Source organism: Cottoperca gobio, chromosome 5, assembly GCF_900634415.1.
Source record: "Cottoperca gobio chromosome 5, fCotGob3.1, whole genome shotgun sequence".
NCBI lineage: Eukaryota > Metazoa > Chordata > Actinopteri > Perciformes > Bovichtidae > Cottoperca > Cottoperca gobio.
In genome coordinates, this window is record NC_041359.1 from 10,207,613 (window position 1) to 10,231,124 (window position 23,512).

General features: G+C 39.9%; 1 protein-coding gene across 1 annotated transcript in view; it reads left to right on the forward strand.

Moving 5' to 3' along the window:
* Positions 1-702: 702 nt before the first annotated feature.
* The window catches only part of cita (citron rho-interacting serine/threonine kinase a), a 41,823-nt gene continuing 19,013 nt past the window's right edge, over positions 703-23,512 (forward strand). The window contains 21 exon segments of the mRNA XM_029431595.1: positions 703-1,483; positions 1,764-1,886; positions 2,014-2,155; positions 2,832-3,007; positions 4,071-4,172; positions 6,811-6,953; positions 7,319-7,412; positions 7,962-8,168; positions 8,294-8,447; positions 9,715-9,904; positions 16,309-16,414; positions 17,184-17,327; positions 17,464-17,583; positions 18,908-19,078; positions 20,327-20,380; positions 20,475-20,528; positions 20,841-20,981; positions 21,124-21,249; positions 21,909-22,004; positions 22,283-22,399; positions 23,028-23,137. Coding sequence (XP_029287455.1) covers positions 1,785-1,886; positions 2,014-2,155; positions 2,832-3,007; positions 4,071-4,172; positions 6,811-6,953; positions 7,319-7,412; positions 7,962-8,168; positions 8,294-8,447; positions 9,715-9,904; positions 16,309-16,414; positions 17,184-17,327; positions 17,464-17,583; positions 18,908-19,078; positions 20,327-20,380; positions 20,475-20,528; positions 20,841-20,981; positions 21,124-21,249; positions 21,909-22,004; positions 22,283-22,399; positions 23,028-23,137 — 2,549 coding nt within the window. The 5' untranslated portion in view covers positions 703-1,483; positions 1,764-1,784.

The window sequence follows — 23,512 nt, forward strand, 5'->3', positions numbered from 1 at the left end:
GCCATGCATTTACAGGTACCTTACTTGTCATACAATTACATCACAAGATCAGACTTCATCAAAACGGATTCATGTGAGATTTTGTATTTTAGAGTCAATAGAGTAAAAATGTACCAGTGACGTCATGGTTGGTCGTCTCTGTGGATTAACTAACACATCAACCGTTGCTTCAGGCTAGTTGGTACTCTATGATGAACGAATAGTTTAGTTAATAATAGACTCAGTGTCCATGTAACGTTCAAATGTGGATTTAAACCAGCGCTAATTCATGTCGTTCATGTTATTGACAAGTGGTAGTTTATCCAAGCCAGCTGCACATGTAATACTGATGTAGCTGATGCGCGAGCCGACAACTACACATCACATTTAGGATTAATCCATTGTAGCACCACTTTATGTGAACAGAGATCACTGGTCCCGTTTCCATGAGAGTCGATTTACGTTAAATTACTAATACAACAGTCAGTGAACGCAACATCACACTTGATAACGCCTCAGCCTGTGTAAAGATGTGTGTACCGTTAATGTTAGCACCTGATGCTAATATAAACAGCAGCAACACGCATAGCAAACCGTTTAAACTGCCAGTGCTAACCGTTACTAGGACTCTGCAGCTTCAAAGTTACCAAAGTTTAAGTGAAAGGAAAGGAAACGCAAATATAAGCAGTGCACACATTCAGAATTATAGACTGTAGATTTCTGAATGTGTGCACTGCTTGAATCTACTGATAGTCTTCAATCTTTATTTCAACTGAACTTTATTTGACATTGAAGTTTTCAGTTCACCTTAGCTTGCTGATCCAGAAGCCTTGAGGGAGATTGCAGACATGCAGGCCTGCATCTTTTTTTTTCTTTCTCGTTTTTCCAAAAGTCTTAAATTTCATCGATCGTTATAAAAGGTGGACTGGTTTTATATTGATGTTGTTTGAAAACGACGGGCATGTGATGCTTGCAGGTGTGAATGATAATTATGCCAATAGGTTCATTTTGAAATTACTAAATGTAAAATACATGTAAAATGGATGGATGGAAAATACCTCTTTAAAATTAGTGACATTTATCCCAACAAATGGGCCCGTTAGATCTGCAGTAACTGCATCTGTAAATTGATAAATCTTCTTAATCGACTTTTTTATTACTCTCCAATTCTAATGTTATATCATGTAAGATTTTACCGTATATTTTCCGTATAAATAATTTAAAAAGCTCTCTATATATTCATGAGTCTTTCTTTGTTGCGTTGAACAGCGGGACAGGGCTGAAACATCAGTCATTGGTTAAAGCAACAGTTTGACCCGCCCATATAATTCCAGTGATCCAATCACACGTCTCCTTCATTCGGCAGGCTCGCGAGGTGGGCGGCGAACGCGCAAAATTTGAAACCGGAACAACGTTGATAGAGAAGAAAACAGTGTGCTCCTTAGCATGTCAATATTTCAGTGTATATTAAAGACTACATTATAATTATCTGCATGACAGTCTGGTGAGTAATCTCATAACGTACAGTTTGGTCTCTGTAAATATAACTTAACGACAAGTGTACGTGTCGCGTCAACGTTCATGTTTGTTAGCGAAGTTAGCAAACGCTAGCCAACGTTAACTTAGCATGCTAAAGGAACGCATTGTTGACGTTTGTTGACTGTTTCTTTCTTGGTCTTTCTATAACACATATTTTTCCGTCGTCGAAACCTTCAATCAGTTGAAGCGTTACATTTAAGTTCATACTTAATTTCACTTCGCCCTACTGTGTGTCATTCTCTCAGGTTATCTGTTGTTAATAAGTAATGTTGAAGTTCAAATACGTGAGTCAGGGAAGCCTGAAAACGATGCCGTCCTCTGCCGACCCCATCACCAGCCGCAGCTCAAGACTGAACCAAGTGTTTCAGGCATGTATATCGTAGATGTCCATATGCCATTAACTGTACATATCCAAACACGTTGTACAGTTCAAAACCAGCTGCAGTAACCGTCGATAACTTACTTCCTTTTCCTGTGTTTATGTATTGTCCGCAGGGCCGAGTCGGCCTGTGTGGGCAGCAGGGAGGATGCACTTCAGGTAGGGAAGTGTTCCTGGAGGCTCTGCTGCTACTGTACCAAGAGTGCATCTCGCCAGAGCTTATGAAGATACATCATGTGGCAAACTTTGTCAATAAGTGTAAGCATACATTTTATACGTGTAGAGAAGTGTTTTTTGTATTTTCTAATCACATACGTTGATACAGTCTGCATTCAGTTGATGTAGTTGGTTCAGTTTTCCCTTTTCATTTTTTTGCGCTGTAGTTTTGCTGTTGTTATTGTTTTTGAAGACTATAATACTTTTTAGGGCTGAATGATTTGGGAAAAATATGTAACTGCTGTTATTTTGACTGATATTGATATAAAGGGAGTGATCAATGTTGCATCATTATTTTCACTTCCATTGAAAATTATATTACAATGATCATGGTGTGATTTCTGCTAGAATCTGTACCAAACAAAGATTTTGTCTTAAGTCTATAGAATTTGGATATTGCACTCATCCATATTGCAATTTCAATAAAATTCAATTAACTGTTCAGCCCTTATACTTGTATTGTGTCTTTAGTTCTAACCTTTACAGTATACAGTGACATCCTTAAAAAAGATCACTGAAATTTGGATTTCACAATAAACAAAGAAAATTGGTTTGTTATTTTCAATACCAGGCAAATAGAATACATTTTATACCAATAGTTTGTGCAGTTAACTGAGTATCTCAATAGAGTATGGTTTTGTGTTTGTGGTATGTTTACAAATTTACACCCTAAAAATGATATGAAATGAATGAAAAGCCTCTGCATGTTTGTGAACAGTTTCTGAAGTGGTCTCCGAGCTGCAGGCCATGCAGCCTGGTCCTTCTGACTTTGAGCTGTGTGCCGTGGTGGGTCGTGGTCACTTTGCAGAAGTCCAAGTAGTCCGGGAGAAGGCAACTGGGGATGTTTGTGCACTGAAAGTCATGGACAAAACAGTTTTACGCACTCAAGAACATGTAAGTAACTACTGTAACAGAGTAGTAGAGTAGACTAGTAAGTAAAGTAGTACAATTTTAGAACTTTTTTTTTCACATTAATCATTTGGCTTTACCACATTATAAGCCTTTTATTCAGATGACATATTTACGGAGGCCAATATCATGGCTTACTGGGACACGTATCTATTGTTAATGTTTAACACCTGTGCTTTTCCTGCTGTGACTAGTCAAACTTTGCTGTGAGGAGGTTCTGTTTTATCTGAGCATTTCTTTCAACCAGCATCTCAGTTGCTGTGAGAGTTATGATAAAGGTTCATTAATGACTTTAGACACATTTCATATCACCATGACATAGGTATTCAAATGAACTAAAGATTATTAATAATAACATCGCCGCTGACAAAAAAAAAAGTTTATAACCAAATAAACATGAAGAGTAAGATTAATTGAGAAGAAAAGCATATACAAAGCTGTATCTGTCAGTGTATGCACAGAATATGTATTTAATTGTTCCACTATCCTTCATGCAATCATTGTACTGTGTAGTTTTTGTTCCAAAATTGCAGTCTGAAAAAGGCCCACTGGAGGGTGTTGTCGGGTTGGATACAACATAACAAAATTTGGGTGAATTTCTTCAAAGCTGTGCTCTCTGGCATGTGACTAATAGAATAGATCTGAGTCAGAATAGTACATGAGCGGTGACAGGAAGGGATCTGAGTGAGCAATACAACGAGGAACTGGTATGAACAAGAAATGTTTTGTTCATGCCACCTGTGCCTACTTTGCATAATATTTAACAAAACGACATCCTACTTACAAAAACTAGCAAAACTAACTGAAGCTAGAAAAGGAGGGCATGAAGTGTCGAACTGTTTATGTGCATTAAGGGCCCCTACAGTTTACACACACACACACACACATTTAAACCCTATTAAAGCCTTAAAGATGGTAGCTTCTCAGTGTTTTAGACAGATAGGTTTATGTGGCTGAAAAAACTACTCACAATAATTCTTGCAGCACTGTTGTTGCATTATTTAAATGTGTATATATGCTGATGGAATGCCTTTTTAATTCCTCTCAGGTGGTTTTTCATGAGGAGGAGCGTAGGATCTTGGCTCTGAACAGCAGTCCCTGGATCCCGCAGCTTCTCTACGCCTTCCAGGATAAAGAACGTGTCTACCTGGTGAGACTGCAGGGTTTTTTCTGATCTTGAGGATGGACTGAAATGATTGTTTTACATAAATTTCTCCTTGTCAGAAGAATGCTTTACGGGTCTTTTGCCAAACTGCCATAGACCAAAGGGGAGTAAATGGCACACACTATGCAGTGCTGGGTTAGTATATGATACATTTTAATACACAGGGTCATACTCATTACAGGCCCTGGGTATTATGTTGTAGTGCAGGTCTGAGGGAACTTCAGTTAGTAACTGAAGTATATTAACTGAAAAAAACTTGATGCCACTGCCAGCTCAACCATTGTTTACATGAGAGGCTGTTTTAACTGCAGATGTTTGTGTTTTGTGAATAAACTCCTTAAACTAATCTAAACCAGACGGGGATCTAACGTTAAAACGATCTGGAGTCATTCATATTACACACAATATTATAGCACCAACCATGTTATGTTAAAAGTGATTTATAGTAAAAATATTTAATTAATATCCATGATCTTATTTTCTAGGTGAGATCTCTGCACAGAGAGTAACATATAAAGGCAGTTGTTTTCGATGTCAGCTTGAATGAGTTGTCGACATATTCACTCAAAAATCTTTCATCACATTTATTTTACTGAGCTGAAACCTGTGTAGCAGCAGTGGCAAAGTACAGGCCTTCCGGTGGTGACTGTTAGATACATGTTAATTGGTATGCCAGTTAGGTGAGAAGAGAGAAATAGTCAGGATATGTTACCGTGTGCTGAACTCAAAAATTAGAAGCAGGGAAAATGGCTGATCCACCTTTCAACAACTCAAAACCTACCCACTGGGCCCAGCTATTGTTGTTCAAAGCTCCAATGTATATACTGTATATTCGTCACCTGCTTCTACAATGTCTTGTCTTCTACTCATGCACAGGTGTCATATAGAGTACAAGATTATTATTTTTATGTAAGGCTGTGTAGAGTGTATATTGGAACGTATCATTTATTTAATTTTTTGTCACAGCTGTGTTTTCCATAACGTGACTAATTAATAAAACAGCTCAGATCAGTCAGAATAGTGCATGAGCTGCTACAGGAAGGGAGCTGAAGTGAGCACTGAAAGGAACAACTTGTATGTAGAAGAAATGCTTTGAAGCAGGCAGGAAATAAGCCTTGTTCAATAGTGGAAAAAATAAACATGATTCAGCAACTTAAAAGTTTTGTTGTGTTGTCATGTTGGCCTGCAGGCTAGCCATCAGTACAGTCGAGAGTCATCAGGGATTTTTTGTCATTATTCAATGCTGGCAACTCTACTGGACAGGACCTTTGAGGTGCTGCAGTCTTATGGCCGAGCTGCTGTTGCTCAAAATTGTGATTTTGTAACTACAATCATAATGTCACATTCCAGAAACTGCGAAAAAAGTGATAAAATAAGATAATTAAGCGGAGCTGTTTCCCCAAGCTTCCTGTGTTTCACTTATAGGTAAAACACCTCGTGGATCTATCTACTTAAATTGGATATATAGATATGATGGATGATCTTCTCCCTTGACTCTGGTTAAGAAGGAAACCAGGCATATTTCCCCAAATGTTAATGTCCCTCTAATTATCTAATCTTTAGCCGTGAAGCTCAGAGAGCACGTCCAGTGTAAGCATCATGACCGTGTTCACCTCACAGGGAATCTATATTTTCTCTGATGACCTGTTAGACTGGCTTATGGTGCAGGAAAAAAAGCCCCTCCTGCCTCGCCAAGCCTCACACTGTATACTGCCCTTTGTTTTGTTTTCACTTATCCTCTCTTTATACCTTCCTTCATGCCCCCTTCATGTCTCCTTTCTTTCTTCTCCTCTCTTTTCACTCCCCCTCTGTCTCCCCCTGCTCCCTAACTGAGCATGGAGCAAAATACAAAGCATCCATCTTTATCCGTGTGTCAGAGAGGCACCCAGTCTCCCTGTTGCTAGGTAACACTGGAGAATGCTGCCGTTCATTCAGACTCGCCGACCATTCATGCACCAGGAGCTCTCGCCTGTTGTGGCTGTATGGCTGCCACCATATAGCTCAAATCAGCCTGACCAGTGCCTTTTCATCTCAGGATGCAGAACAGAGAACTTGAGTCAAACGGAGGTTGATTTGTGTTTTCAAACTTTGAAGATGTCTTCTTCTTCTTCTTCTTCTTCTTCTTCTTCTTCTTCTTCTTCTTCTTCTTCTTCTTCTTCTTCTTCTTCTTCTTCTTCTTCTTCTTCTTCTTCTTCTTCTTCTTCTTCCATGTTGCTTTGACTGTAAACATGTCTTGTTTTAGCCTGTGATCACAGATACACAAGGATGTTGCAGTTGTTGTCGTTCATGTAATTGACGAAACCAAAGACCAATCATTTGACTGCATAGTTCAGATAAATGTGCAATCTTTAGTATTTGGTGTTATGTAACTGAATCTATAATGAGGAGAACTACCCTGTAAACCTAAGCTGAATAGAGCTTTGATATGAGCGCAAACACATGTGGTCTACACTTGTTGCTTTGTTTTGCTATCTAAATATAGACCTATTTATATGCATTCATAAATATTTCAACAGTGTGTAATACCTGTTTAATCTCATTCAAACAGACATTCATTCAAATTACAAGTGCCGGCCATAGTACTATACTGCCAGTTTCTGACTCCATATAAATGTGTCTTCAGGCAATGGAGTACTTGCCAGGCGGTGACCTGATGTCCCTGCTAAACAGATACGAGGATCAGTTTGATGAGTCCATGGCTCAGTTCTATTTGGCTGAGCTGGTAGAGGCCATTCATGCTGTCCACCAGCTGGGCTATGTACACAGGTAAGACATCAGCAACATCATAGATGACGTTTCAAGGCTTGGAGGATGAACATAATTAAGGAAATATGGCCAGAGCTCCAAAGTTGTCTCTTATATCCTCGCTAAATGTCATTCTTTGCTTGACTTTTGTTTTCACTGGAAGGCCAAAAGCACATAATTCAGGAAAGCATTAACTGGACATGAGAAATGTAGCAATGTAATTTAACCTGAAGCACTCAGTAGGATGTTATGTAATAAAAAAAACATTGCTGGAGTTTAAAATTGTATTCCATTATCATCAGAGGGGTAGACATATTACAGTACTCAGGCAACAAACAGCTCTGTAAAAGCAGTATCAAATCCCTTCTAAACTATCCACTTGGCAGAGATGTCAAACCAGAGAACGTTCTCATTGATCGGACTGGTCACATTAAGCTGGCAGACTTTGGATCAGCTGCCAGGCTCACTGCTGACAAAACCGTAAGTAGATTACAGAGTTTGCTCTATGTATTGACTTCAGCGTGCTTTTTATTTGGACAATATATTTGTTTGTTTTTTTTACATATTACAAGTAAAAGAAATGATGCATCATTGAATCCACAGGAGAGAGAAGTACAGAGAAAAGTACAAAAGACTAAATAATACAAACAAACAACCCATAAGCACAGAACACCAGCTCAGATTCATACACTCAACACCAGAGCTTACAATGATGATGTGCAATAAGAACAATCAAGACAATCCCTGCAGCATGATGGCAGAAACACCACATTCTACATATTGCAAGTAGGGCTCCCAAATTTTAAAGATCTGGTCTGTTTTTGAATGTAATAAACATTAATATGCTAAAGGAACAAAATCAAACAGTCCTCTCTGCCAGCCTTTAACAGTTGGTACTTTGTCATTAACCCACTGCAATAAAATGTTTTTCCTGCCAGCATAAGTCAGAATACAGGACAATCTCTTATTGTTTTTTGACTTCAGTGTGCTTGACAGTGACATCATCATGTTTCATTAATGCGTTTCCAGGTTGAAGCTCCCACAGTGCCCGTTGGGACCCAGGACTTCCTCTCCCCGGAGGTCCTGGAGGCCATGAATGGGGGCTCTCACAACACCTACGGGGTTGAGTGTGACTGGTGGTCCCTCGGGGTTATAGCGTACGAGATGATCTACGCCAGGTCGCCTTTTTCTGGTGGCTCTTCCACCAAGACGATCCAAAACATCCTCAACTTTCAGGTACATCGACTGACATCTTCACTGGTATTCACCATTCCCAGTGTACTCAATGAAAACAGGTCTGATTGACCTGAAGTAAAAACTGCGTTGTGTAATAAATCCATGTCTATGTTGTTTGCCCCCAGCGTTGCCTTAAGTTTCCAGATGAGCCTCGGGCCAGTAAGCAGTTTGTAGACCTGCTGCAGAGCTTGCTGTGTGGAGCCAAAGAGCGACTGGGTTTCCAGGGACTCCGCTGTCACTCTTTCTTCTCCAGTGTAGACTGGAACCACTTAAGACAAGGTGAGGAGATTCCTCTCCCTTGAGACTCTGTTCTTATGTCTTTCCTGTGAAAATGCTCAATTCAGCTTGAAATGACTCAGTGTCGCTGTAATTACGTTACTGGAGAGATGATGTATGACTAGTTGTCAAATATTAATGTTGTTTATAATATACATAAGTATACTGTGTGCGTGGGGTGGCACATAGACAACAAACAGCAATTGCGTTGCCAGTGGCGTTGTCGCTAGTAAAATAATGAGATTCTGTGTGCCATTGGCAGTAGGCCAGCTCTTTCCTGAGGAGAATAGAGAGAGAGGCAGAGACAAGAAGCGAGGCAGACAGAGTAAAGATCTGCAACTCATCTGCTTCTAAACAGACGCAGCACAAGTCTTTTACGAGAGCGACAGACACGCTCTCTGTGGCATAAATGCATTCGCTGTTTGTTGGACGTCATTGTTGCCATCAAATCTGCACCGAATGACAAAGAGTTTGAGATTTTCACCTGACCAGCTGTGGGAAAACACACCCATAAGATTCCCATCAATGACCACTTTCAGTGAGGCATGGTCACATTAAAGAACCGCAGCTCCACAGAAGTTCTTTAATTCACACGTGTAGCTGCATGGGTGATGAGTGTTTATTTTGCTGTGCAGAACACCTCGTGTCTTCAGATGAATAAACCCTTTTTGTGATTGTGAAGATTATCAAACATTGCTATGCCGATCTTTCCTCCGAGCTGTTTTCCAGCTATACTATTCCTATCGATGCTGAATATTAATGAATCTAGTGGTTTGTTCAAAATCCTCATGGTTATCAGCAGACTGTGTGGCGAAGATTATTGATTTCTTTATTTTAATTGTATTAATTTATTGTCTTTGAGTTATAAATATCAAATACAATATATAAAAAAGAGAATCAGATACATACATGTATTTCTTTTTAAAATAGACTTAGTTTATTGATAATTGGACACAGATAGAGCTTTATGCATCAGCTTTGGCTCCAGCTGATTAGCTTGCTCTGCTGCAGTGAGGGAGAGCGAGTGAGCATGTGTGTATGAGAGAGACGGAGCAGGAGGGAGGGAGGGACAGAGGCAGCATGTGCAGCAACGCGCGACTTACCGCACTCTAGGCTCCCACAGCTCTGCTCCGTTCCTCCTCCCTTCCTTTCTCTTCCCTTTCTCCTTGTTGTGTTTTTTTTATTTTGTAATTGTTATTTTTTTTATTACTTAATTCGTCGCTGCTTCCTTTTTTCCTTGCCCTCTCTTACTCCATCCTTTCTCCTGCAGTTCTCCCGCCTTTCGTTCCTGCGTTGCACTCTGAAGATGACACCTCTAATTTTGAGGAGCCGGAGCAGGCAGCCCCCCGGCCATCCTCAGCAGCCCAGCGAGGAGCTCTGCCAGCGGGCTTCCAGGGCCAGGATCTGCCCTTTCTAGGCTGGTTCTTCAGCAGAGCGTTGACAACATTGGCCAAAACTGAGTAAGTGCTACCTGTTTACAAGGCATTGTTTGGCTTATTTATTTGAAAGACGACCCCTCTTTTTCCTGTAGTCAATGCAGAGACCTCCTGCATACACCTCTCTAACACACCTTTGTTGGTTGAAGTACCCACGCTACCTTTGGCTGCTGCTCTGCCATTAGACTCCTCATTACCACGGCAACAAATTCCCGGTAGCCTTGTGTCAGGTCACCTAGTGTGGTGCCCTGGGCAGTTGGTGTTGTGTCCCTGTCATTAGTATTGTGCCCATTGGGGCCAAAATGGGTTTGGCCATATGCTGTGTCAGACCAGGACCGAGGGAGGGGAGGGATCCCCCCTTTTCTCCGCTGCTCTCTTCTTCTGATCCCTGTTTTTGTGCTTTGGGTCACACGTAGTTGTTCCAATGCATAGATATATCAAATGAAAGGACCAGAGGATGTGAGGCTGGCGTTATCTCGCCATCGGCGCTGATTGGTATGCGGCTGAGTGTGTCAATGAGGTTTGCTGAGAGGTGGAACCCCAGACATCGGCACACTCCCACCCTCGCTGCTGTTATTGAGCTTTCTCTGTTACTGTGCAGCATAATGGGCTCCTGACTTTTATAGCTTGGGTTTTGGGACTGTAATTATCCCTAATGGTGTTTGGCTTCTTAACCTCTGATAGTGATGCAAGAGGGTGGGTTTCATTTCTGTATCCCCCATGGCAGTGCTCTAGCAGGTTAATGGTCCTGGAGACTGCGGATCATGTCAACAGCAGCAACAGAAAGGGAAGAAAAAGCATGAGCAGATTAGACAAGGAAAAGGATGAGAGCTCAGATTGGGGGAGAGAATCTATTTCTATGGTTACGACCGTGATGTTTTTTTTTTTTTCCAGTCCCCACCCCCATCTTTACCCGTCTCATCTCCTCCTCTTATTTTCTCCCTCTTCTAATGTCTCTGTCCCTTGCTGTTACACCATCAGTCATCTGTTCATGGTTTTTAACTGGAGCCAGTCGTTTTCTTTGCTGCATTTGATTAAGAGGAGCTCAGAGAATGTATCAAATTTGTGTGTGGGTGCATGCATATGCGTGTACACATTCTTCATTACAATGCCAAAAAGGAAAGAAATGAACCCAGAGCCAGGAATAATGAAATGCTAATCATGCATTTTAGGGGTTCCTGCTATTCTTTTCTTTTTTTTCATTCTGTGTGAACTTGTCTGTCTGACTCCTCATTAGTAAAACTCAACAACAAAATCCATTTAACAGCTTGCCTCAAATGTATAAGAAGCTATCTAGGGTGTAGTGTCAGAAAATCATTTTTGAAAGGTGGCTTGAATGGAGGCTCATAAACACTCAAATCTGCCCTTTGAGGTAATATAAGACCATTTCAAGGTGTTTTGGAAGATGTACACATTACATTGCACAAGTTGTGAGGACAGCTTTTGTTTTTTGTTGGATGATTTGTCTGGTTAGTCATCTAACACTGGTCAAGAGCAGGACATCTTGACAACTACTGACCAGATTGCCATGCATGGTTACTGCCAGATGGCCATGTTGTGGATATTCATAGTCCCCAGAGGATGATTCCTCATCATTTAAATGACAAACTGACTTTTCATCAGGGTCATCATCTGCTCAGAATTTCCCCTTTCGTGTTATCTCAAAATCTAAGAGCCTCTCAATAAATCCGCTGAGAACATTCATGGTCTTTGGAGGATGATTCCTTATGTTTTTAATGGCCGTGCAACCGCCAGGCCAAAATCTACTAAATTGTTTTGAGAAATTTGTTTTGAGAATTGCTGCGCCGCCCACAGGACAACCTTTAAATGTTAAGCTTCACTACTGGAAAGACTTAGAAATGTATTTAAATTATTATTATATTTTTTTTAAACGAATCATTAGTCTCTTTATCCTATTTAGATTAAAAATGACCAATATGGTTCTTTACTACATATCATTTTTATTATACATTTGTAGAGTGAAATGTCAGCAAACAGGATTTTGCACAGCAAAAATCATAATTTATAAGGAAGCAGAGATGCAAGAATATGTTACAGTTGCCGGTCACATCTAAGATGTCCTATTATGAGAGGTGTAACAAAGAGAAAGGTGGATGCGGAATGTTCCAGGAGAAATGGACGAACGATTATTTCTTTGTGGAAGTAAAAGGCTAGTGTTTGTGTGGACGCGCTTGCGGTCATGAACAAGGCTCTCGAGCTGCATTACAGCGCGAAACGTGCCAAACTGCACGAGCTGAAAGGACTATTGCGTTTGAATAAAGTTAACATTGTGTGTTTTTAGACTTTTTATTTTGCTGAGCGATAAAGTGCTGCTTCAAAAACAAGCGCCGTCCCCCTCAGCCGCCACTGCTCGAAAGCATTAATGTTATTCCAAAGATACACCATGAATAAAACTGAATTAATGTTAAAACACTAACGCTCTGGTCGGGACTTGGACCAGCAGAAGACTAGCTGCACTCTGGTTGCTCGTAGCAGCAGAGCTAACATCTACAGAGCTAACACCAGCAGAGCTAACGTATAGCAGAGCTAACATCAGCAGAGCTAACGTTATAGCAGAGCTAACACCAGCAGAGCTAACGTTATAGCAGAGCTCACGTTATAGCAGAGCTCACGTTATAGCAGAGCTAAAGTTATAGCAGAGCTAAAGTTATAGCAGAGCTAACGTTATAGCAGAGCTAACGTTATAGCAGAGCTAACGTTATAGCAGAGCTAACGTTATAGCAGAGCTAACACCAGCAGAGCTAACGTTATAGCAGAGCTAACACCAGCAGAGCTAAAGTTGTAGCAGAGCTAACACCAGCAGAGCTAACACCAGCAGTGCTAACGTTATAGCAGAGCTAACATCACTGCTGCTGATTCAGGCTGTGTGTGTTTAAAAAAAAACGCAGATATTTTCGCCTGAGTTTCTGAACGTTGGAGTCTATGTCGCTCCATTTATAATTAATGCGTTGTATTTTTGACTTTTTTGCACTCGTGCTCGTTTATTGTTGGATCACTTAAGAGTGCAAATTGTTGCACATTTCTGAGGCTGCTGTGTTTAACACCGGTTACAGTTTGACTGTCTGACCCGTCTCTGATTGGCTGCAGTCTATGACACGGATTAAAGTTTGAATCTTCTTACCGTTAAATACTTAAATAAAATGTATTTGTTTGGTACATGGTGTATCAGGGCAATTGAAGGTAAAAACAACAAAACATTTGTCTACTAATATAATATTTATTATTATTTTGAAATGTTATTATGTAACTTCAATCTCAGAATTTGAGTTTTTATAATAACATAATATAGCAGCCTAATAAGAAAAATATTATAAGAATTGAAATACTAAATGAATATAATCAATATGTAATATAAATTATAAATACTAAGAATAATAATTAGAATAATACAAACATTTTATTTGATAGATGGGGGGCGGGGGGCGGTAAGGGACCTGGATAATGGATAGGGGGGCGTTGGCCCAAAAAAGGTTGAGAACCACTGATCTATAGCATGCCCGTCCCCTGGCTTCCCAGAGGCGGAGACTATAAATCCACGCTGAAATAACAGCCTGTAGTTCTTCCTTGCATCCAACTACGTCACTGTCGCATCAAAGGACTGCGCTGGATGCTGGAAGAATAACAGATTTTGCCGCTAAAAACTGAGCTTTCTCTGTCAATAGAGCACGCACTGAGGAATGTATTGCTTCAATCAACTACATTTACCATCAACACTGATTGGTCATCCACATAAAAGTATACTAATTTGTTCTACTGTGCGCCACATTTTTTAAGTGTTTTTTTTTTAAATTAGTTTAGTTAAAGCACCAGATTTCAATAACAAATAACAGTCAGTGGTCATTTTCCACTTTCTACAAAAATGACTGAAGGTTCCTGAAAAATCCCCTCCCTTTGTAACCCTGCTTATGTAGGCTTATCATGTGTGCTTGTTTGCATTTCCTTCTGCGTGTGCATTGCTTTGTGAATATAAATTTTATATATATATATATATATATATATATATATATATATTATAATATATATTATAATATAATATATATATATATATATATATATATATATTATAATATAATAATATATATATATATATATATATATATATATATATATATATATATATATATATATATAATAATATATATATATATATATATATATATATATATATTATAATATATATATATTATAATATTATATTTGTGTTTACCTGATCAGTGCTGCAACGCCTTTAACTTGCGTTCTTTCCCTTGTCTCTTTGATTCTCTTCAATAATGCAGTCTGCTCTGGCTACTCATTTATTTTCCCTCCACAGTCATGTGTCCACAGAGACATGACTACCGTATTCCTCGGTTTAAAAAAAGATTGGCCTGGCATTTTCTCTATCATAAAAACATTTATTTCCTATGTTGTTGGATTTTATGTTAGAACAGTAGAAATATTACCCATGCTTCCTTCAAAACATAATGGATATTTGTTTCCATTTTCAATTCAAAGCATACATAACAAGAAGCGGGAGAAAACAGTTGAAGGTGCAGAAGAAATTAATCCATCCTCCATACCCACTTAGAGTTAAAATTCATCATGCCTTAAACGGTTTTTCTGAGAGAACAGATAAAAAAAAAAAAAACATGCAATTCAATGCAGAAATCCCCAGTTGAGGACATTTAAATTGTCATATCATCTGTACAGTAGCAACCCAAAACGATGCAACTAAGCACTGGAGAACTTTATGAATTTTGATGTCTAACATCAATTTTTAATTTGCAACAGATTAATCTCGCTGGAACGCCTCCTCATTTAATCTATATTCCTGTGAAACAGACTGGTTGGGGTATTGCTGTTTTTGTCAGAGATGTGAGCAAATGTGTGTGCATGTGTTCCTGTATATATGTACTGTATATGTGCGTGTGTGTTTCAGGGGAATGATTCTCGACGCAGAGAGGCGAATGGAGCAGTGCTTGCTTCGTGATTATTTTTAAAGCTGTGACTCAGTCTGAGTCAACTTTATTAAAGATCCCCCTGCTGTATTTCTGAACTCATTCATACAGACCCATTCATTTAATTAGAGGACTTCTATTCAGAGTAGATTTTTCTATTTTTCTCTGGGCAAGAGAAGGGTGAAAATTGACTCTGTGCTCTAAATTATTCCCAAAGAATGGAAGCATAATAGGACATCGTCTTACATAAACAAGAAGAATGAGTGCATTGGACTCACTACAGAGCTCACTGTACACCAACCCCAAGCAAAAGCAAAGCACAAATTCTCCTATCACATTATTTTGTCAGGCAAAAACCAAATATTCCCAGGTCTACTACACGACTGTTTTGTTCATGGAGTCTGTTTTGTCGTGAATGAACCACAGTGAATAGAATATGCTCGTCTCTTTCTCACTTCAGAAATGCTCTGTTGAATGTTATCTTCCTAATTGTTGTCAGTAGCCTTATTGTTATGACTAGATATTATTAATTTTCTTATAAAGGAAACTGTAGTCAATGGATATTTTTATGCGTTCAGTGTCTGTTGCTCATTATGATGTGTGGGTGTTGTGTCTGCGTTTCAGCCAGCTAATTTAAGCTATGATACAGGCTTGGCTGTAACATGATGTAGCGCTAAGTCATTAGACTTTCAGATATCCTCTTCTTGGTTGGCTGATATGATTTGAGAATTTGTGACATTATGAATACTTTAGGGCTATAAATCACCATATACTGTATTATATCGATTCTTTGGGCAACGATACGATATTTGCTGATTTTGATACATTTCAATTCAGGGGCCTGCGAACGATACAAGACTATATCGTATGCCCATTTAACACCATTAGTTACATTTATATCCTCTCACAAACAGCAACTAAAACATGATTAGACAATTTTATTACTGGGCTCTTTCTGGCATTTAAAAGAAAAAACATATTTTGTTTGATAGAATTAGAATAGACCTCCTGTTGTTCACTATAAAGTAGGCACTGTTTGAATGTTTAGGGAAGAGATGCGCTTGGATGGAAAGGGAAACGCATACGTGCCGTGGGAATCTTAAAATAAGGCCGTATTTTAAATATGACGATATGTATCAATGTTTTGACTTTGCGTCTGATATAGGACCATTGATCATCGAATCAATCCATATCAATATATGGTTCCTCCCCTACTCTCTATGTTTTACACTACAGAAACATATTTGTGTTTATATAATCGTAATTTGATACACCACCTCTCTAGACAGTCTAAGAATAGCGAAATGTTCTGCAAAGAAATCAATTAAGTGCCACACTGGTAATACACACAACAGGTGCAGCGTGTTTATGTTGATGTTGGTCATGTTTTAAGTGCTACGCCGATGAGGCTGGTACTATTTGTGTTTTGCTTGAATAGTACTAAACATCTACATATGTTGTTGTCCTCAGGTCAGTGTCTGCAGGCCTCAACTCTCCTGCTAAGACCAACTCTATGGAAAAGAAGCTGAATCTTAAAAGCAGAGAATTACAAGAAACTCAAGACAAATGTCACAAGGTGAGGGTGTACCTTAAGCCATTTTTGTCTCTTTATTCATGTTTCAGTATTTCATCACAAGTCGGTCTTCTTTTCAAATGCAAGAGCAGCTTCATCAAGCAAACATAGATGACTACAGTAAGACCCCTGTTGGCTGACTGGAAACTGTGAAATTGCATTTTTTGTATTTTCCGTATTGTAGGACTGCTTCTTGGTCAAAATAAATGAATAAAAAAAATAGATTAGAGGGTTTTATTAGCAGACGTCCTGTGTTTATTCTGGCTAACTGGCTGAACACAGATCAACAGGCTTCTGGTGCTTCTGTAACGAGCCAAGTTAAACATGTTGTGTGTACAACATTACATCAACATTTTTTAAAGCATTCTGGGTTGGGTAATGGGTATTTCAGCTATCATGGGCAGTGTTTCCCCTAGGTTTACTGCTTTGGAGGGGCGCTCACTGTGCGCGTGCGTGGGGAGTTTGCGTGTGCGCGCGTGCGTTGCGCGGTTTCTATTTAGTTCTCCCCTCCTTTCTTCCTGTGTGTGTGTGTGTGTGTGTGTGTGTGTGTGTGTGTGTGTGTGTGTGTGTGTGTGTGTGTGTGTGAGCTGCCCTTATCAAAACGGAGTGAAGGAGAGAATGAATGCACAATCTATGGCTGATAGACCGTTCTACATTTCTGCCGCCTTTAAGGCACCACATGTAACAATTAACTTTTAAAAATCACTAAGTTGTCGACCTTCAGTACAGTTGCAATGAAACTGGTAATTGTGCTGTTCTCCGGTGGATTCAGATGGACCAGGAGATCTCCAGGTTCCAGCGTAAAATGACTGACCTGGAGTCAGTGCTCCACCAGAAGGATGTAGAGCTCAAGGCATCCGAGACTCAGAGGACCATTCTGGAGCAAGACCTCGCCACATACATTACTGAGTGCAGTGTGAGTCATAATAACAACTGTGTGTATATTTATATATGCATAAGTTGTGTGTCCCTGTCCCCGACTCCTCAAATAATTGGTATTGATCTGAATGAACAGCAGCCTTGAGTTTGTGCGCGCACATATGTGTTTGCAGACCCTAAAGCGAAGCTTGGAGGAGGCACGTGTGGAGGTCTCCAGAGAGGATGACAAGGCCTTGCAGCTGCTGCACGACATCCGCGAACAGAGCAACAAGCTGCAGGAAATTAAAGAGCAAGTATGTAAATCTTCTCATTCAAACGATCCTCTGTTTCCTCCCTCTCATCACGATAATGATGTGGTGCATTTGGAGACTCTTCAAGGTATTTATACAAAAAAAAAAGAAGAAGAAAAAAGTGTAGCGAAAGGGAAAAAATTGCTTTCATACTTCATCCACAAATCCTTTGTCTTATTTGAGGAGGTTCTTCTACTTTCCACGACACGTGTCGTCTTCACACTGTCATAGCTGATACAGCAGCAGTGAGATTATCCTCTTCTCAGTGTGTCTCTGTTACACAGGCAGGGCTTCCCCTCTGAGGACTCCCTTGTCCTCAGCACTCATAAAGGTCATCCCTGCAGAACTGCAGATGGCATGCCTGCAGGGTACAAAAGTGCGGGAGACTTTGATCGTTACTCAAGAGACTTGTCCAGCCTCTTCCCAGGGGAATGACACAAAGTATTTACAATTTTTCAATCAACATTTACGATTCAAATCACATATGAAAGTTGAACTTTGAAATATTTTTACAGACAAAAATACTCAGCGGCGTAAATGAAATCTGGGCTTTGTTTCCATTTGTCCATTGGTTTATTATCTTGGTGCACATTAAGTAACAAATCAGAAGGTGAAGATTTAACCAACATCAGTTGCCAACTGCACCTTTAAAGTGGTAATCCTTGAGTTGTTATCTTTTGATTTTGACACTTTTGATGATAAATGGTCATTGCTGTAGTGCACTGCAGTTTCTATAGATCACTGCACAACAAAACCGTGTCAGCAGATCTGTGAAGTATATCGTTGTCTGTGTAGCATTGGCATCAATTGTTGCCCTTACTAAGAGCTCAGCTCCTCTGTTCAGGCTGTTCTAAACAAACTCCTGCTGCTCTTGTATCTTGTCAAAACTTACACATAAAAACCTCCTGGTTGCTTTTTCTTTTCCAGGAGAAGCCCAAATAGAACTGTACATGTATTGAAGAAAAACACACTGCATGCACCAGCAGCAGTTGAGCAGTTTTCCTTTTGTTGAGAAAGAAAAATCTGTTTAAAAAATAAATAAATCCTCACTTAGTTGTCAACTGACTTGTCTCCAGCTCGCACCGAATGAGTGTGATCACAGCCTGAAGTCCTTGGGCAGGTTTCAAAATATTAATTATAGTGGTGTCACAATTCAATCAGCAGTTCAGTTCAGTACACAACATTGTGTTATATAAGGGAGATACTGTGAGATGATCATAGTGGTGGTGAGCTTGACCTCGCATGTTCATGAATATTTAATCAGTTTCTGGTGGGTAGGTTTATTCCCCCCACATTGATGACTACTGTGTGCTGTCTGTGGACTCAGGAGTACCATGCCCAGCTGGAGGAGATGCAGGTCACCATCAGGCAGCTGGAGGAGGACCTGTCGGCTGCCCGACGTCGCAGTGACCTCTACGAATCTGAACTTCGAGACTCCAGGCAAACAAGTGAGGATCTCAAGAGGAAAGCTGTGGAATACCAGCAGAGAATCCAGAAGGTATGTTTGCGCCAGACGGACTTATAGCGCATGTAATGCAAATGTGCGTCAAGTAACAGGCAAATTAGTCACTTTTTGTTCCTGAAACATAGTTTCTCAAACATAATTGAATAATATTGTTGGTTATCCTATTTGTAATATTAAATATAAAATATTCCCATAATGACAAGTAAACCTGCCAGGTGCCAAGAAAGGACCACGGCTCACAAACACAACTCAAATCCTTGTGAAATGAATCTGAAGTACACATTATTAGGTTTGTTTCTCAGACTGCATGGCTAGAACAGCTGCAGCATTGTGTTATCTACAAACATAAAATAAAACCGCTAGATAAAATGATAATGCATTCTATATGAAACTGTGCATTATTATGCTACACTATAAATCTGAAAAATGTATGATAAAAGCTTTTTATATAATATGTATACATACAATTTTGAAACATGCCAAGCGTGTCATCTCACAGAGAAGAAGAGATTGTTTGGTGTTTTGCTTTGACGTCGCTCCCCTTTAAGTGTTTCCCTTGTCTGGGCTAACACGCAATCTGCAAAGCCTATATACGTATGTTACTGTCCTTTCCTCTTTGGGTTGTTTTGTAATGTCTGATAAAACTTGATGCCATCAATCGAGCGTTATTTAATAATACATTGCAGTCTATTTAGTCTGACAGATTAATTGACTTAATATGTTTTTGTAAAAGACATTACATTTGATGCTACTCTAAACTTCTATTGTCCTTGTTGGGGCCTAAAAGTGACAGTTAAAGATGAGTCATGCCGATTTAAGCCTAAAAAGAAAGACCTATCTCTTTATGTGCAATTTATCAAAGCCACTGATTTACTTATAGTCCTGGTCAAATCTTAACGTATTTGAAAAAAATGCAGTTTGAAGTCATTGTGTACACAAATGATTGTGACTCAAGTGTGAGTTACATTCACAGCAGAGCAAGCTGTGAGTTAAGATTCGATAGACGTGTGGATAATCGCACAAACGACTTCAGTTGAAATGGTTGGGCCACATGGTTCTGGAGACACCTGACTGAGAAGAGCCCAGAGCAGACCCAGGGAACACTGCTGGAGGGATTACATCTCACTCCTCTCAATCCTTCAGGAGGAACTAGGAGAAGTTCATGTGAAAACTGCTGCCTGGGCTGCTGTACTTGCCCTTTTTGCCACTGCAACCACGAGAAAGCGGATGTATTATTGTACTTTATTGATCTGTCTCCACTATATGCCAATTATTTTTCAGGCTAAAGAACAGGGCAAAGCCGATGTGGAGGAGCTTCTGTCCAAACTAGAGAAGGTAACAAATCAGGCATGTCAGATTGATCTACATGCTCAGAGCTGTAGTTAACATAAAGTTTCTTTACCGATTCTCTGTGCTTCGTTTTTTTCAGACCAATTCTGAGCAGCAGGTGAATATTCAGGAGCTCCAGGACAAACTGTCCAAGGTACATTTATTGTTGTCTTGGTTACTGTCTTATGTAATAAGAAAACATGTATTCAAATATAATCGGGGTATTTTGACTTTCAGCAATATTATTTTATAAAGTAAATAAATCCTTTTAAATGATGCTTTGAAAAGCAGATCAATACAGCATGTGTATTTCAATTTCTGCAGCCTGCTGTAGGTATCCATTTATTCCCTGGACTAGTTTTTATCCAATGTCTCAGTGGGTAGGGATTGCTTAAGCATATAAAGATGTTTGTCTTGGGATACACTAACAGCCTCTAACAGCCTCTAACCTCCTGACCTCCCCCAGGCAGTGAAAGCGAGCACAGAAGCCACTGAGCTGCTGCAGAATGTTCGACAGGCCAAAGAGCGGCTGGAACGAGACCTGGAGCGCCTGCGAGGCAAAACCGACTCTAACGACACGTTAAAACGCCGCCTGAGAGAGACAGAGGTACCAGAGTAAACCCACAACCCTGAATCATGCACATGTCTGCAATAATTCTGGTTTGTTTGTTAAACACGGTTCACTGTTCACTCTTGAAAAGGTGATGTGTGTGGTTAGCCTTATGTTATTCTTTTTGGTGTGTAAGCAGGAGGGCAGGAAGACCCTGGAGAACCAGGTAAAGAGGCTGGAGATGGTTGAGCGCCGGGAGAATAAGCTGAAAGATGACATTCAGACCAAATCCCAGCAGATCCAGCAGATGGCTGAAAAGATCCTGGTGAGAGAACTACAGATAAAGCTTGCTAATACTCCGACCCATTCAACCCCTAATTCCACCCCTCCCTTTCATCCTGCTCTCTCCCAGTCCACTCCTCATCAGTTATCTTAGCATACACATGTACGCACTACACACATTTTTGTTTGAAGAGCTCTTTGCCAGCTGAGCCCTTACAAGTGGACACTTGTCCACATACATAGATTTTAACATACGCACAATTTTACCGGTGTCAGCATGAGCAGGCACCGCTCCAGCCGACTTATGGATTTCCAGCTTTTCAATGCAAGTTTTTCCATTTCTTTTGATTTTAATGTATTTTAATTGTAGAACTATTAGAAAAGCTTTCCTTCTGTTTTTCAGGAGATTGTGTTTTTTGTAAATCCAGTGTTTAGGCTACAGTTATCATCACTGTGATGATTGTTTGTGTGTTTTTACTGCATTGTTAACTTTAATGTGAGAAATGTGCGACGTATTCTGGATTTATGGTTATCCTGGTATATGTGTTTGTAATCAGTGTCAGAAATAATAGAGGGGGGGGGGGTGATTGTGTACATGTATATATGTAAATGCTTCTAAATTTCAAACATGTTGGGCAAAATAATTGGACCTGTGAAAAAATATAAAATGTTCTACCCTGTTTGTAATGCTACTCCCTTCAGGAACTGGAGGAGAACCTGAGGGACGCTCAGTCCACAGCCCAGAGGATGGAAACCCAACTGGTTCAAAAGGAGAGGCTTTATGAGGACAAGATCAAGGTGGACCAGCCTTATATTGTTCAGAACATTGTTTATATCTGCGTCTCTCGTCAGTCCTTTTAAATCACTGTTGTGGGGCCATATAAGTGAGAGCTGTCACATGTTTCACAATGAGCTTTGACACCACACTAATTACTGCTTCCACACCAGGTTGTGTCAGTATGTGATTTTCTTCTTTTTTTTTTATGATTGCTTTATCGAGTAGCAAATGAAAGACTTTAGCCTTAATGTCATTTTGTCAAATCAACATGCATATTCGCTGGTTCTGTCTGATTAAGGTTCTGGAGAACCAGATGAAGGTGGACCTGGCTGACAAGGAGAGCCTCGAGGCCAGAAGGGCCCAGCAGCAGGAGGAGTCGAGAGAGAACTGCAAACTTATCAGTGAACAGAAAGCAGTAAGGATACATAGGAGGCTTTTTAAAAACAATATCCACTCTGGCTGCTTATTAGTAAAGTTTCTACCGAGAGGGGATTAAAAAAAGTTTACTGTCTAATGCCATAGTTTATTTTAGTGATTCCTTTATAGCATCAATTTCTATAATTGTCAAATCATTCGCCTCTCAATTCTATTATGTGAGTCCAATGTACCGTATCAGTGTCAATGGGTTAAAGTTGTTTTTACATTTGATGACCTTTACATTGCCCGCTGACTTTGTTCTGAGAATTTTGAAAGATAGACTCCATCAGTGTGTTTTGTTTCTTTCCACTGTAATTTGTTATAGTGGCTCAAATGTATTGGAATGTGCAGTTGGATTATACTTCATGTTGCACTATAAAGCCTGGGCTCAAGTCCTAATCTGGTTAACGTGGTAGAATTGAAGCAGTTAAGAAGCTTTTAGAGGCAGTCATCTGACGTTGACTGTAGAAGATTCAGGCAACACCTTAATAGACTCTAATAGGCTAAATTGTGCCGTACCATGAATCTTAGTAGGATTTGTCCATCATTCAAAAGGGAATTTATTCTTTATCCTCTTTATTGGGATGTCATTTCCAACATGTTATTGTGTCTCCCTCTTCCTATAGACCATTAATGCTATGGATTCCAAGATGAAGAACCTGGAGCAGCGCATCTCTGAGCTGTCAGAGGCTAACAAGCTGGCTGCTAACAGCAGCATCTACACCCAGAAGAATATGTGAGTTAACTAGACCTTCTGCCCACACTGTGCTTTCATGAGTGCCCCCCACCCACACTGATTCTGTCTCCTCCAGCCTCCAATTGCTTCATTAGTGCCCGTCTCCCATGTGTGTAAATGGTGTATCATCTCTGAGGTTAAAGAGGCTATAATCAACACTTAATAATAACAAACTCAAAGGATAATATGAAAATAGTGTGAGAATGGGAGAGGGGTCTCTCGTAGTGATGAGCTGAAAGAGAATTATCACATGAATCTGCAGCTCCCCCTCGACTTTACAGAGCTTTATGATGAGTTTCAGATCATTGTTTAGCTGTCCGGCCAACATGTTTATTATTTTGGTTCTCTATCACCGCTCTCACTGCGTCGTTTAGA